This window comes from Falco biarmicus, chromosome 5 (genome assembly GCF_023638135.1).
Source record: "Falco biarmicus isolate bFalBia1 chromosome 5, bFalBia1.pri, whole genome shotgun sequence".
In the NCBI taxonomy this organism is placed as follows: domain Eukaryota; kingdom Metazoa; phylum Chordata; class Aves; order Falconiformes; family Falconidae; genus Falco; species Falco biarmicus.
Window position 1 is genome coordinate 60,792,331 of NC_079292.1, and position 16,359 is coordinate 60,808,689.

A 16,359-nucleotide genomic window follows, 5' to 3' on the forward strand; every position below is an offset into this window, starting at 1 on the left:
ATTAAAAAAAAAAAAGTGGGGGTAAGAGAAACTGATAATGCTAACAACTTCTACAGTACAACATACTGTGCAACAGTTGTATATTATTAACAAGCATTGATTCAGGAGCAGAACATTGCAGTAATATATTGGGCTTTCAATTTTCATTCCTTCTGGGAAAAGTAGCTCTCTTCAGAGTTAATAAAGTTGACTGTTGCAGGGCAGGGAAATAATGGACTTCTATTTTTTTTCTTGTTATACAAAAAAAAAAAAGCATCTTAAAGCTACTTGTTGGCAAAGCTCTGCTGTGCAGCTGCTCCTTTAGTTTAGCAATTAGCAGAGGTACAGACCCTCTGGATTGTCCCTTCTGTTGTTACAGTGATTCTCACACTGTTGAGGGCTGGTTTGATCCCTGGAAAGCACAAGTCTTTATTGCAAATGAGTTGATCAGAAATGTTTCAAAAATCGAAAACACTTCAATGAAAAGAGAGGGTAGAAAAAGGCGTGTGTTGGAAAGCAATGAATGGTAGAAAATGTACAGTTCAAAATTATTTGCTTCATAACTTAGCATCAGCACTGGGTTTAGATCAGTGAGGGATGCTACACAACAGTGTAACTCTGTCCGTGCAGACCACAGTGGGAATTACCCAGTGTGGCTGTGCTATAAAAATGCATTGGTGGCCTTATGGCACAAGTTTGTGCTACAACATAGCTTTATTATACTTGTTAATGGAAGCACTGATTATCCAGTCTAATTCTTGCACCAAAGCAGCAAAGGTAATCTTAGTCCTTTTATAACTTGCTAAATTTTATTCCAGTGTCTCAGCTGTAGGCACCACCAACCCATCAGCTAAATTTTTAATGATTACAAAAGGCATCTCAAGATTGTATTGCTCATATAGTTTTGATTCACCTTACTTTCCTAGAGGGATTTTTTAATGATCTTCCAGTTCTCTCCTTACAGCCTATCAAAAGCCTATTAGACCGTGATGAGACACTGTCCTCTGGATCCCACTATGGTGGCAGGAGAAGATACCATCTTCGGGTGTTTGCTGTATTCCCTAGACAGTTACTGATTTCAGAGTGCTGCCAGCAGATCTGTTCACTTGAACGGACCTGAGTTTGCTTTAGGCAAAATCAGGTGGTTTTACAAACGTCTTCAAATAAATTAGTGAAAGAGTAGCATCTAATTGATGGCAGTTTAACTCAGGTGACTTTTTTCTCTCACAGTCATTCACCCACAGATCAGCGTGTGTCAATCTCCAGCAGAAAGTGGTGACAAAGAGCTGGAAGCCCTAATCTTTTCTACCAGCACAGACAGACTGAGAGGAGGCCTGGGGAGTTGTGGCAGAGATCTAGTACATGGCTCCCTTTCCAAGCTCACTAAGGATGTTCCATATTGTCCATTAAAAAGAAAAGCTATCATGAACTCAATATTGAATAACCCAAGTGAGATTTATTAAAACATTAAGATGACATGGTACGAATGGGATCTCCTAGTTTCAATACTTTAGAAAGCCACGCTATTGACTCCAAACCTGCCCATCAGGGCTTAGGCCAAAATGTGTATTCCACGCTAGAAACCAGGCTCCAGATTGGTCCTAACCTGTTAAAGGTGGCTAAGGGGAAGTTTGTGCTAACACTGGGGTTATAACACCAGCTGTAGAAGTTTAGCTTTTTTACTTGAATAGTAACAACTCCAGCTTGCAGCTCAAGTCCACAGTTGGTCTCTAGCAGCTGTCATGCCTGCACTGCACCTAGAAGCCATAAGGCCCACGCATGTCCTGGGCAGTATTCAGGGGTAGGAGAAACCTAAAGGAAATGCTACAAGAAGCTAGCACCACGAATTGCTGAGGGAAGGTGGGGAGGAAAGGGAAAAGGCTACAGCAAGCAAGCAGAACTGCAAAAGTTCAAGACTGAGAGGTTTGTATAATTTAAACAGCAGTCAGTCTCATATCAAGTTTCCTCTTAAATCAGTTCAAGAAAATAATGAATGAAAGCCTGGAAAATGTAGAATTTCACTGTGCCTTATTTAATTTCTGGTATAGCACTTGGCAGTTAACTACATAAAAGAGTTTTCCAGGTAGCTTCAAAATCATGTAGACAGCAACAGCCAAATTAACTCCAAAATTTTTCCAGATTGCTTCTTCCTTCAGTAATTTTACCATCCCAAATGGCAAAAATTCACTGGTGCAGCATACAAAGATTCTTCTCCAAGCAATTTTCTGTATTTCTATCAGAAAAAGACCCCAACTTAATTCAATAAACAGGGCCTGAAAATTTGATCTGTAGAAGAATAACGTACAGACAACACAATCATTTTTGTGGTAAATATTGGCATCCTTTTTACTCCATGGATCTGGTATCTGCAGCACTCCTTTAAACAAAGAAGAAAACTTCCCTTCACACCATGTAGTTTCCATCAGTTTAACTAACCTCCTGTGTGCATAATTGAAGTTTCAAACTACAGTACAGAAAGAAATCAGCTTTTAGGTTAGCTGCCTTGTCATGGCTTACCTGTGGTGGAACTGGTTTTAAGCTCAGTGCAATAGAGAACAGCTGCATGCTTACAGCAATAAACACAGCTGCAAAAAAAGAAGCCTCACAACCAATGACCAAGAGCATAGCAGCATTGTAGCTCTGATCTTTGTAATGTTACAAGGCAGCCGTGCTATAAAAAGTTTGAAGGCAGAATAGTGTGAAGTCAGATAATCTTAACCACTTCTATGGCCAAGTTTCCTTTGGAAGTAGTAGGGAAGTGGAATGAAAATCATACTGGCAGCAATTGGTTACCACAGTTGGCAATAAAGGGCCTGAAGTGTTAATGCCTAAAGTAATTTCTTTATGTAACACTTTGTTGGAATGCAGTCAGATGTTTCTGAAAACAAAAATAGTGTTCAATTACAGCTATGCTGGGTCTAGCAAGGAATGTATTTATTGCAATGAAGTACAGTGTACATGTAGTGTGTGTTTATAACTCTTCTTCATTGGATCAAATGAGAATGACTCCTCTGTATGCTATAATCTTTGGGGTGTTAACCACTGACAAAGATGTAGGCACTGTCTTTTAGAACAGAAGAACTCAATTTCATTCATACTGAGTGATTATGATCTCTTTCACAGGGGTGACCAGGGACTCTCATGGGAAAAGGAATCTGCAGAGCACAGGCAGCATGCTTTACAGAAACCCCTTCTTATTTGCTAGATAGAGGGCAGAACCATTGCAAAGGTGGCATGAGAGGAGTATGTGACCTGAAAACCCCTCTGACAGGCATCCAGGTTGAGGGAAAATATGCAAGAAATATTAAGTCTCATTGATTTTTAGCCTCATTGAGAGTAAAGAGCCATAGCTTTTGGAGATGTAAGGTACCTTCAATCAGCAGATCAAGAGCCCTCTGAGAGACTCCTGGAGCTGCAGGAGGAGCCCAGTTTGGAAACAGAGCAGTACTCATTCATTAAACAGGAAGATAAATAACAAAGTTATAGCCATGTCAGTGATTTTATGGCTGACAGCAGGTACTGTCATATGAATGCTTCAATAAAGCAACCTGTGCACACTTTCACTCCATCTTTATGAACCTCCACAGGACTTCTATTCAGTGCTAAATCCTGATTCTCCGAGTCCAGACCTGTCATGCTTTCCTAATATGCTGTTGGACTAGCCCAGAATTTGCACCTGAGAGATTCCTGGCAGTTTTTTTATGAGCGATGTTACGGTAGGTCTGAATTTGTATTTGGGAAGAGATTTCAAATATTCTATTAGCTGTTTAAATACAGGTGCTCTAGAAAAAGAAAACTATGTTATAAAGATTAGGAAAATCTCAAGATGGGGGAAAGAACATTTGTTCCCATCAAAGAGACACTACATGGCATGGACCACCAGTTAGAAAAGCACAGCAAAGTTAATTTTAATGGGATTTCTTTTAGCATCTTATTTTCTTTTTTCCTTTAAAGAGTGGGTCATTCTACCTTTAGTATATAAGCTCAAGTCTCATAGCATATTTGTTTCTCAGCATCTAGCAATATTGTGTTTCCAGGCTTTGTTTTGAAAGATAAGCTTTACCAGCAAAATTTTGCAAACACACTGTCCCAGGTTTTTGTTTTCCCCTCCATAGTTTTCTGCTTGTGCTCTACAGAGACTACCCTTAGACTACCCTGTAGGATTCTCTGAAAGCTAATAAAGAAAAGCAGATATTATTTTTCTTAGCGGGATTACATTTGCCATAAAAAGAGCCAAAGCTCCACTTGAAAAATTTCATGCAGTCCACAAGCAGAAAAAAGGATAAAAACATCACTGCATCCTCTCTATAAATTGGTAGAACCACATCTTGTCAACAACTGGAAAAAGTCAAATGTCCCAGGAAGTGCATTTTTCTTTCTGCATCAATTTCTTATTCTAAAATTAAGATGAACTGTTTTCAGGAAGCACCCTTTTGGGTAAGGCAATAAACTAATTCCTTGATCACTTAAAGATATGTTTGATTTCATTACACAGGAAAAATGGTGGTTAATTCCAGGTTTGTGGACAATTCCAGTTTAGACCAATGTATGTTCCTACCTAAATTTCAGATAGCATTCTGCCACTCGTCCTCTAAACTGAAACATGATGTTAACCAGCTGTCATTTTCCAGCCTCCAACAGTAGCTCACTACTCCTGGGTGTGAATGTCCTTTAAGTTGTGTAAAGTGAGTCAAGATGAAAAACATTATAGGAGCAATATGGAAAATATTGCTGATGAAATCAGTAAAAGGCATCTGTTAGACTACCTTTGCAGGATCATTGCTGAATCACTAGGACAATATAAAGACTACAATGGAACCTCCATCAAAGTTGGGTTTTAAGTCCCCAACTGGACAAATTATTCCCTGATTTTATACCGTTCTATTCAGTAAAGCCAAAGCCAGATGACGGCCTGTACGAGATGACAATACCATATACTGCTTACTTTGATTGGCCTCTGGTTCCAAGTCGTCTTGTTGTTAGTTGTGGAAACTGTTGCCTTATTATCTGCAAATAAATAGAACTGATATTAGAAAAAAATGAAAAGCACATTTACTAATATTTAATTTAATATAGACTGTTAGGACAGAAAACCTACTGTAAAGTCAGCAATATACATGGCAGGAGAAACCAGAAATAAAACTTTTGATTTTTTCTTTTACTTTTGAAAGAGGGGAAAGAGACTTTGAAGTTCAGTATAATACCATTAATTTAAATAAAGACTTTCAGAAGTTACTGAGGTAGAATACATTTCCTTAAAAATCTAAGATCAGGTCTCCCTCTAAACTAAGGAGGCTTGTACTTAGCATTGCCCTACTACTTATTTATGTCTGTTTGCAGAATGAACAAACTTGGTTTTGCTGCAAATAGAGGAAATTCTCCTTTTGAGAGTCTTGGAGGCCACAGTTCTTTAAAGACCTTCATGATCCTGCCATTAAACACTCCTTTTTCTAAAAGATGATTCCCTGAAAAGATTTTGGTATTTGACAGAGGCACCCCTTCCACCAGGGAAGATTCACTGTTGCATTTGTAAAGATAGCACATGATCGATTTGTCCTCTATGGAAAACAAGTGCATTTCAGAAACAGCAGGGTATCATCAAGAATCTGGACTCTAGTCTGTTAGCAGAGATTAAAAGAACGTTGCCACTGTAAAACAAAACTTTAGTGCCAGATGCATTTAAGGAAATGGATGAATGAATGTAGATTGTGCCCTCAGTAATCAGAGCCTCTGTCAACCAGGTTAGTCCTGATGAGAAAGCTCTGTGAAGGTGGTGTTCAGCACCTCACAGAATTGAACCTGATTCTCAGTGTGGTCTGCAGTAGGAGGAAAATTCTTCTAGCAGAACAGTCATGCAAGAAGGACTGCAGTAAGTCTTGAGGATTCACTTGCAAAAAGAATTTCTTCCTTTTTAAATTATAGTCTATTTTAATTTTTTTTATTGTATAAATTGCTAAATATTTCCTCTTTGAGGGGGAACACGGACTAGTATTAAAGGTAAACAGGCATACAAGATATATATGTATATATAACTGCTCAACTAGAACAAAATGTCAATTAAAATTGATTAAATAATATAGATTTTTTTCTCCATTAGCCATTTTGCCACCGTGATAAATATTTAATCCTGATTGATGACTGAAAGCTCTGGAACAAGTATTTGGATCAAAAGGTGCTATATAAATAAAGACATTACAATGTCACATATTTGTCCATTTCGTCGGTAATATTTTCTTTTCTTTTTTTCTTTTTTTCTTTTTTTTTTTTTAGAAAAGTACAGTCATGTTCCCTCTGTATCATGTAAAAATTGAACTGTGTTGGTTTCCAAGAGCTTTGCACAACGTGGCCAATGTCAAAAATGCAGCATAGACTCCGAGTCGCTAGGTTGTTCAGCTTTAATTTCTGGAGCAAAACTTCAGCAAACAGTAAAACACTTTTGTGGAGCTGTGAAAGTTCAGCCTAGCTGTTTGATAAATGAGCAGACAGGCAAGCAGCCCTTCTTTCTTTTTTTGTATGGATTCAATGAAGCCTGCCTAAAGAACACCACATGCTGTTCCAGCTACTGATCTAACATTCCGCAACATCTCAGCCTTCCAAATTCCCTTTAATTACACATTAATCCCACCCCTCTCTCTTTCATTTTCTGCAGACAGGGTTGGGGGCTCCACAAGGCTGTGGGAAAAAAGCAGTGTTGAAGAACTACTTTCTGAGGATGGGTTTTTGGGGCTAGGGGATTTTTTAATTTATTTTTTTTTCTGGTGGCAGTTGTCATTCAGAAAATACCATTCCTCTCCAAAAGCTGATTTTACAGAAGTAACCTTGAAAATAAATCTTAATATTAGAGATTTTTGTTTATGCTATTTTTTTCTTTTAGAACGACATGAACCCATATTACTTTCAAGTCTTTCTAGTAGTGATGAAGTGTTACAATACACACTGTAAATGCTACTTTATGAACCATATGCCGTGGGAGTTCCTGGGATTTAAACAGATCAGCCAATTTCTACATACCAGGGCAGAGGTGATCAGGAAAAGAGAAGAATAATGGAGCAGTTGATTAGATGATCCTTTTTTCTTTTCTTTGTTTGTTTCTTTTTTAAATCTGGCACATTTTAAACAATGAAATACACCTTTCAAAATACAGCTGAAAAGTATGCATCAATTAAAATAGTCTTTACAAATAATTTACAAAAAAAAGAGAAAATAATCTAGCACACATTTAGAAAAAATGAAAAAATGTCCAGATTTTTTGATCTAATGCTGTATATGTAAAATATGTATAACATGACAAACTCATGGTTGGGTGCTCATACACATGAGCATGGGTATTTGTGTTTGTGTTTGGAATAAAACGAGTCAAGTACTAAATGAATGAGCTGTTCATATAAATGTTTATATTCAGCTACATTTATACAAATCCCTGTGTAATGATATTGCCAAAGGCAGTGTGATTTCCCTGAAAGGAGAGAGGAAGCCAGATCAGGCAGGACAAAGTGGAATTCATTGTGTGCTGAAATCAATGGAAAAAGCAGAAGGTCCAAAATGTTGATTTTTAAATCATACTTTCAGCCTGAAAAGTCACCCTGTAAAATACATCATCATTGTGTTTCATGTTTATTAACTTTTAAAGACCTACAGATAAAATTAGTTCATTTTACAGCTGGGTGGGAAGGGAAGGGGGTTCCTAATTGTTGGACATGAAAACTCAGGTTTGGATCTGAAAACCAAGTTGGATCATTTTCCTTTCATCACTGCAATGGGGTTGCACAAGCAAACGAATCAAGACCAGACCACGCAGTCTGAGCTGCTTTCTGAATGGAGCCCAGTCCCCGTTTTCACAGCAGCACTGGCTTCTCAACAGAAGCAGTGGTAAAAAGATCTCATGGGTGGTATTATCCAAGGGAATTTTTGAGTGAATGGGCCTTTTACCATTGTCCTTCAACAGAACTGAAATTTCATCTCATACTTCTCCAAACTGACCACAAATTCAGTTGCCCTATGAGATCTGTCAGATCTGTTGAGTAGAAGGGTACAGGCTTTACATTTTCCAAGCAAATTTCTACCTAAATTATGCAGCAGTTTTGACTGTTAGGCATTATTTTATGCTACTTGGCTTTTTAGTGTTGAGACAGATGTAGACCAGAAGTTTCACATGCAAATAACTTCTGTCCTTACTATATTAGCCTCAGAAACCAACTCCCCTTCAATTTCTTTCTCGGTTACTAAACTTCAGTTGTGTTCTCCCTCTCTTTATTCTGTGCCTTGCTCAAGATCTGACCTCCCTTCTGCCTATAGAAGATCTTGTATGCCTTTCTGGATTAAAAAAAAAAAAAAAAAAAAAAAGATATCTTTTCTATTTTATCTTGTCTTTTTATCTTATCTTTTTGCAGCCCCATAGTTCTTTTGGTGATTGCCTACTGTATACGTAAGAGCCAGACAGAAGTCATTAAATTATAAACCAACATACATATAGTTTACATGTTTTCAGGGGACCAGCATATCAAGTCACCATTTGTTCAACATTTTTGCAGACAATCCTGATCCATGGTTTTTAGGAATGCCTGTGCAGGTGAAATAAGGGGACTTCTTTCTTTCTGACAGGCAGTAAACTTTCCACTCTGTATGTATGGGGCAGCCAAACTGAATGCAGGAAAGAAGTCTTCTCATACCATTCTCTCACACTGAGATTACAACACTGGTAGTACAACATTCAACATATATTGCACAGATCTTGGAGCTAACAGGATTTTTTCCCAGTTGGGCTTTTTAAACACAGTAGAGGTATCTGAGTAAATTTGAATTAAGTATTTAGTTACTTGTATTTTGGGTCATTCTTAAAATAATGCAATAAAAATTAAATAAGTTGAGCATCCATGCAAAACACAGAAAGCTTTATGAGCAACAACTAGAAAAATGCACTTGCTCTGTAAAGGTCTGTATTGTAGTCTGCACTAATCTATTAACCTTAGACATGGCAAACTGCAGGAGCTCTTCTTTTACTCACAAATGGCTGCAAAGGTACATTCCTTCATCCTGATTACTGCCAGCTGTAATTTCTGCCACTGCATCTCTCCTCACATCTCCAGCACTGTGACATTCCAACACAAGCAAAGCCAGCCCCAGCTTTAAAATGAGGAATATATCATCTATTCTGCCTTCATCCCTACACTGTGACCCTTTGCTCCTCATTGCGTTCACTATCGAACTGTGAACTTCATATTTCCCAATCATTCCATGTAAATTCTTCTATATGAGATGCCAAAGCAAATTGGAAAAAAAAAAACCCCAAAACTATCTTATAAAGCATCTTATAGATCCAGTCTTTATGCAAACAAATAAGGATGACAAACTAGAGATTACTGGAAAGTTCTGAACTTTCTTTCTCCCTCCCTGTATCAAAATATTACATTTTGCTCTGGCAGCAATAGGCAGAGGATGACTTTTAGGAGTCTTTTTCCCCAGAATAATTTAAATTGCTGCTTTTCAAAAGACATGTTAATTTTGTTAGTGCATCTGATCTAGAGGGATGTTATTCTTCACTCTTGTTCCTTTCTTTTTTAAATAAATTTGGCCATACTTCTAGAACTTCCCAGAGTAATGAAATAAAATCAAATTAAGTTGCAAGCCAGCATTTGCACTCTGCCAGAATGAGAAATGGATTTCAGGCTCCAGGCTCTGTAGCTCTGGGAGGTTCTAGAGAAATTCTAAATACAGTGGAATCAATTCTCTTTTCTCTGATAACAATTCTATTTATCTGAACACAAGTTTTGAGTCCCATATCTAAAGGGTGTGCTTTTCTTTCACAAAGTCAGGTACAGAATATCTGTGTTTATTTACTGAATTCAGTTGTAGTGTTTCAGTCTTAAGCTTCTTTGCCACAGCAGCAGGAAAAAGAACACAGTGATGCCAAATATAACTATACTCCCACACAGCCATGCTTTCCTTATTCTCACTGCTGTGAAACACAAACAACACTGACATTCTCAATCTTACATGATAAGTGTATGATTTTTAGGCTTGTTCATCTCTGGCTTGGTACTGCTCCAGCTGGATCATTCTGGGGTTTCCCCATCTCCTTCACTCCTTTTGAAAATCGTGCCCTGAGATGGTCTGTTATTATTAACACCTGTGTTAACAGGTACCTTTTGGATCAAAGATGGCTTGGGGCTGGCTTAACACCACATTACCTTGAGGAAAAGGTTGAGAAAGCTTTGCCCCAAGAAACATCCACTGATAGGAAAGAGAATAATCAAATAAGCCCATTACAAAATATCATTCCTGTCCTCCAAATCCACCAAACTGTGCAAAAAGAGAGGACGTGTGACTATGTCTATACCTTCTCTACTCTTTGCTTGCTTTCTTGCATGGCCCAGGAGAGAAGATTGTAACGTACAGGTCCAGCATTCTTGACCCCAGACCTGTTGTTAGATTCAATAACCTTCCTATTTCTCTCCACTCGCTCCCATCATTTTGTGGAACAGGGCATGGTCTAGCTGTAGGACAAGATCTTGTTTCTAGCACTGATAAATCTCAATAGATGCTGTAAAGCAAGTCAAAAAAGCCTGCTGGCACTTTCTGTAATGTCTGTGCCTAATTCTGCCTGCTATGGAAGTTCACTCCATGGTGAACTCCAACTGAACTGGACCCTCTAGTGAAGCTTATGAGACCCCCTCCTCAAATTCATCTATGTACAACAATATCCTCCTTCAGCAGCTCCTCTGGCCAGATGGAATTCAGCCTAAGGCATGATCAGATTACTGCATCCCAACAAAGCTGCAAATGCCCTGACTCCAATGCTTAACTGAGCTGTAGCCACTTTTGGTGCTGACTTGCTGAAGCCAAGCAGATCTAAAACCCTGCACAACTCCCCCTGCTCTGTACTGGTGCCAGCACACTTACTGCCATCACCTAGCATATCTGTGGGAAAAGGCTGAGCGCCAGGATCCCTGCACTCTGGCAGACCTGGCGCTGTAAGAACAGCCTCTGGGACATGTTGACAAGGCATGAGGTAAAGGAGCCCAGAGGCTGCTCTACTTCATGCTGAAGACATAACTAGAAGCCAGATGCTTGAAGTGGCAAAGCCAGTAAAAAATCCCTTTACTAGTGGGCAAACCTTTGGGAAAGCAAACGTCACTCAGAAGAAACTGAGGTGTCCTTACTGGTTTTCTTACTCCCCAAGCTCAAGAAGAAAGAGGCAATAGTCAGCAATCTGCAATAGTACAAGGGATCAGTGAAGCAGAGCCAAGGGGGCAAAGATCTTTCCAACTACACTGTAGTACCCCTGTTTCCCACACCAGCATGACCACTTGCTTCTGCTATTATGGCCTCCTCAGAGGAACTTGGCCTAGAAGATTCTGAGTCAGGAAGCAAAGTCATGCTTGTCTTAACTGTCCTTCAGTCAGGAACCTCAGCTGTTAAAAAGGGATGAAGGAAAAGCAGGGACTGCTCAGATAGTGCTGGCAGACTGTTACAGTCCTTTGAGGCAGTTACAGAAACCACAGCCTCAGCTTTAGATTGATTTCCCCCCAGTTCTATTTTTCTTTTCTATATTGAGTAGATAAAGTCTAATAAAAAAAACCATTCCATATGTAGCAACTGTTCTTAATAAAACAAGTGCTGGTTTATTCTATCAGAAAAGAGCACCTAGAATAAATTTGGCTTTGCTATAACTGAGACTACTTAGGAGCAAACAGAGTAAAAATAACATCTTCAGGAGAAGTATCTCCTTATGCATAGCTGGCAATTTCCAGATCTGTGCATTTCAATATAAAGACAAATCAGAATGCAATCACATCACAATGTCATTATCAAAGGTGTTTCAATAAGGCTACTTGTCTGTCCTTTTTAAACATTAAATATATGTAGTATGATAACATGAAACTAAATCCTATTTATGCTAATCATGCTTGGAAGTGCAGTCCCCCTGGGAAAATTTCTGGGCATAGAGACAGTGCGTAGTGATAAAAGGATTCTGGCTGGTACAGCTTGTACCTCCCTGGAGCAAAGCAAACTAGTGGGGGAAATATAAATAAATAAATAAATAATAAAAAAAGACTTCTCTGCTGGTAAAACTATGCCTTCACCCATTTTTTGGAAACGGGGTGGAAATTTTGGTCAAAAATGTAAAAGATCTCATTCCTAATCAATGTTAAAAATCTTTTGTGGACTTTACCCTTCTTTATTTAGTGAAATCAAATTATTGGAATCTTAATTGTCACTTACAGCAAAGTCAGTCAAGGAGCAGCAAAGAGGCTCTAAAATTTCTGTGAGCATGCATCCATATTCACATGGTTCACAAACCTCTTTATGCTGCCAGAGTGATGTAAAGGGACCTCAGGCTGGGGGAGAACGACCATGAAAAGTGTCAGCATCCTTCATTTTCTTTTTCAAAAATTAATTTATTATTGCTTGTCAAAAGACATGGCAGGAAAGCACGGAAGAGAGAAAAAGAAAAACAAAAGAGGAAAGTATTTAACCTCCAGGGGGCATATGGGAGTTGTGGGAAGAACACTTCATGAGGATGCAAAAGAGGTTGCACCACCAGAAACGAAGTGTTCTGTATGAGAGATAATGGCAGGGTCCGGGAGGTGACTTAGCACTGCACGGTAAATTTTTAAAGCCGTGAACTGTGGACACAGAGGATGTGGGAAACTGGTGCAGAGGAGGAAGTTTACATCTTCAAGAGGTTTGATTAAAAAATAAGGTTCATACAGGGTCACAAAAGAAACAAGAACAAAAATCAATTGGGGGGAAAAAAGTGAAAGAGAAACTAAAAACCTACCAACCCAGCTGAAGAGAGCTAAGAGAAGACCAACAGCCTTACTGGCACCCATCCATACACAATAGCTACTGAGGGGCTTGGAAATGCTCAAAACATTCCTGCTTTTTATTTGATACAGCGAAGGCCCCAGTTCAGGATGATTTAGGTTTTGCAACTAAACCCTGTAAGAATAATGAGCGAGAGCAGAATAATGAGTGAGAGCCTTCATCCACCGTAATTCCTAGCTCAATCTATTAATTATCAATGACATTTTATGTTAACATTTGCTCTGGAAAAAAACATACAACTGCTCACCCTCCCTGCTGCAGGCAGCAGCAGAACTTCCAATTGGAAACACCTTAAACTCCTCTCCAGGTCCACAGGGTCCCAGAGCAGAGCCGAAAGCATTTGCAGCACAGGGCTGAGGGGCACAAGGTTGCAGTCTTTCTTAAATGACCTCAGCAACAGGGCTTTCACTCCTTTTGCCTGAAGACTAATTCACAGTCTAAACATGTTCACTGTGAGAAAACTTTTTCTCATATGCAACATTTTATCGCTAATAACTCAGTAACGTATCCGTTCTTTCTCACCGTACTTTCCTGTCTTCCACTAGTTGGCATGGAACATTTTTACTTATTCCACTTCACTTATGGGTGAAATCATGGTCCCATTGAATATAAAATGCTTTTCTGCCTACAGTGAGAGAAAAAGTTTAACACTGGAGTCTCCACTTGCTGATGCTGAGCTGTAACCAGCAGATACAGGGCCCTCCCTAGCCGCTCTTTAGTTAAAGTGTATAGACAGAAGAGTGCTTGGCCCTGTCTTTTGCAGAAAAGAAAAAGTTCTGTAATGACAGACTAGGTAACATAGCCATCTGGCAAATGCTAGTATAGACAAAACTGCCTTTAATTTTCACATATTAATTGGAGGAGTAAAGCACTAAAATCCTGGCTAACAAATTAAAGCTATAGCTCCCTTTATCACATTAGGGATACACAATTTATCACAATAATAACTATTAGAGTCCTTATTTTATATGTACTTTAAGTGGCTTAGGAGTATAGGGTGCTTTTTAAAAGGTGTTTATTTATACAGTAATACTGTTCTTTCCTCTTGTTACTTTTGTTGCTATTAGCCTGGTTTCCTCAAGAAACAGTCTATAAGCTATTACTGTCTCTGTTAATTTCTCCACCTCCCAGACTGATTTTTGTTTTGCTGATCCAATAGTACCAAATGCCTGAGGTACAGTCCCTTTCTAACAAGTTTAACAGAAAACACTGGATAGTGGGGAGATCACATTGATGTTAGTGCTGGGGACAGGACAAGGAAGAAAGCTCAGGCTTTACTTGAGCCATTTGGCACTTCCTGACTGAACAACCATCAGTGTGAGGCAAACAGTCAAAACTTCACCTGCTCTGAACCAGCCACCCCATGTGCTGCTTCTTGCCCAGCTGTTGGCATGGGGGAGGAGAGAAAAAGAGACAGGCAAATAGACAGACAGACATGAGGGAATCTGAAAATAATGTAGAAAGAAGGTGCAGCAGATGTGTGAGAAAACTGAAAGAAGCAAGACTTTGATGTAGTGACTAGGACCCGGAAATAATTTGATGTACTGCAGGGAAACATGGAGATATTATAGAAGATTTAGGTAAGGCTATGAATTTAGGGAACATAGGAGATGGTAGGAAACAAGATCCATTAGTTCAGCTTTTTGTGAACAACTCATCTGTTCTCCCTGCCATACTCTATTATGGATATATTTGACTTACATCAGGCTTAAGAAGTACACATGGGCTAAAGCATTGTCTACAAAACCTTAATCTGGAGAGATCACTTTCAGGCAAGTTTCATATGTCTCCAGCATTATCTTTAAAAGTGAAATCAACACTGTTCTGTTAAATGTAACTGAGTATGTAACAATACATTAGGATGTTACTTATTACAGATTGGTTTAATGTGCTGAACTCCACGTCTCTTTCTAAAAACTACCAGCCTGTTAAAGAAAAAGCCTAAATGTTTAACATTGCCCACAGAGCTAAAGTTCAAAGATGAATCATAAATTCAATGTGGTCTATTGAAAGGCGAACTGTCTACATTTCACAGAACAACTAACTCCTTTCTCTGGAGGACATGACAGCTGCAGGGCTCTTGACCATTCCCAGTGAAGGCAAACTTGTCTGGGGTCTCTGTTTCAGCAGCTAAGTGCGGAATCCCTCAAACAGCACCTATTTCACTGCTCTGCTTCCAAGGCATTTATGCAACACATATTGCTAATACAGTATTTAAGTCATATGCTAACAACTTTGTTGGTTAAACTTCATCCGTGTACCTGCTCCCAAGATGAAGCTGACTGCAAACTATTGATTTAATGAAATGGGTCTGCCTTGCAGATCTTCATGACTGTGCAGTACATTTTCTTAGCAATAACAGATTGGAAAGAATCATTGGGGTCTGCTCTGGGTTCTGCAGATGCAGAAGCCTGTTTCACTTCATACTTGTGCCAGTGTTACCTGAGGTTCCTGGACACACCTGTACAGAAGCCTCAGCTCCCAGATGCAGAAGTAATGGCCACACAAAGCACAAGTTTGAGACACTACCAGGATGATTCTGTATGGCTTCCTCTCCATAAAAAGGGAAAACAAATTTTGTGCATTGCTTCTTCAGAACTTTATTGCAACCAAGTGGAAAGCACTTAGATCACAGCACATGAAAAACACATTGGAATGCCATGATTTTTGGATGGAAGACACTGTACCTATCCTGCTAGGTCAAGGTACTCCTACCAATGAACAGGTCTGTGCATGGGGGGCAGGACAGAAGGAGGATGAAGTAATATACAGTATAACAAGACTGATGCTTGCTGAAAATTGCTGAAATACCTGGTAAATTTATGTTCTGATGAAATAATTTCAGAATAATTACACCTTACACTTCACAGAAGTTTTTAGCAGCAGCAAAAGTAGCATCATGTAAATTTTACCCACATTCAAAATGTGTTAGCCTGCATGAAATCTGTTTCTTCTTACTGTTCTGAAATTACATGTCGCCACTATACTTACCACTTGGTAGTAATAATATACACAACAGACAATTTCATTCACACTTATTCCATGTATTTAAACAGAAACCTAGCACAGAATCAACTGAGCTATGCAGGTCTTTAAGACACAACAAATACAGTAATGTTACAACATGGTACATTTAACTTGCTTTGTTAAACTGCCTACATAAAGATGCACTATAGAAAATGACACCTCATTAAATACATTCCTCTCCTTCACCTAGTCTTTACACAGGCACTTACCCTAGGAACATTTTTCCTTTGAATGCCCAGTGCTTCTATAGAACAGATGTTGCAAACACTAGAATAGAATAGCTTGCAGAACAATCAGCTTCAGATTCATGCTTGCAAACATTTGAAAAAACAGTGGCAAACTACACTTTGGGGTGTTTTTCACAGCCTAAAAGTTTTAAAGGCCTGTGACACACTCTATAGTAAAATTTTAGTTTTAAATAAAATATTAAAAATATAAACATATAATTGTATTTTTCACTAAGAGGAAAACATCACCTGACCAGCAAATCCAAAATCCAAACTTTATGTAACATCCTAGCCAGCA

General features: G+C 38.8%; 1 protein-coding gene across 1 annotated transcript in view; it reads right to left on the bottom strand.

The window, feature by feature from the left end:
• Window positions 1-16,359, bottom strand: part of RFX4 (regulatory factor X4) — a 76,808-nt gene that overhangs the window by 44,565 nt on the left and 15,884 nt on the right. Inside the window, exon 5 of the mRNA XM_056340804.1 lies at window positions 4,925-4,986. Coding sequence (XP_056196779.1) covers window positions 4,925-4,986 — 62 coding nt within the window. The remainder of the gene's footprint in view (window positions 1-4,924; window positions 4,987-16,359) is intronic.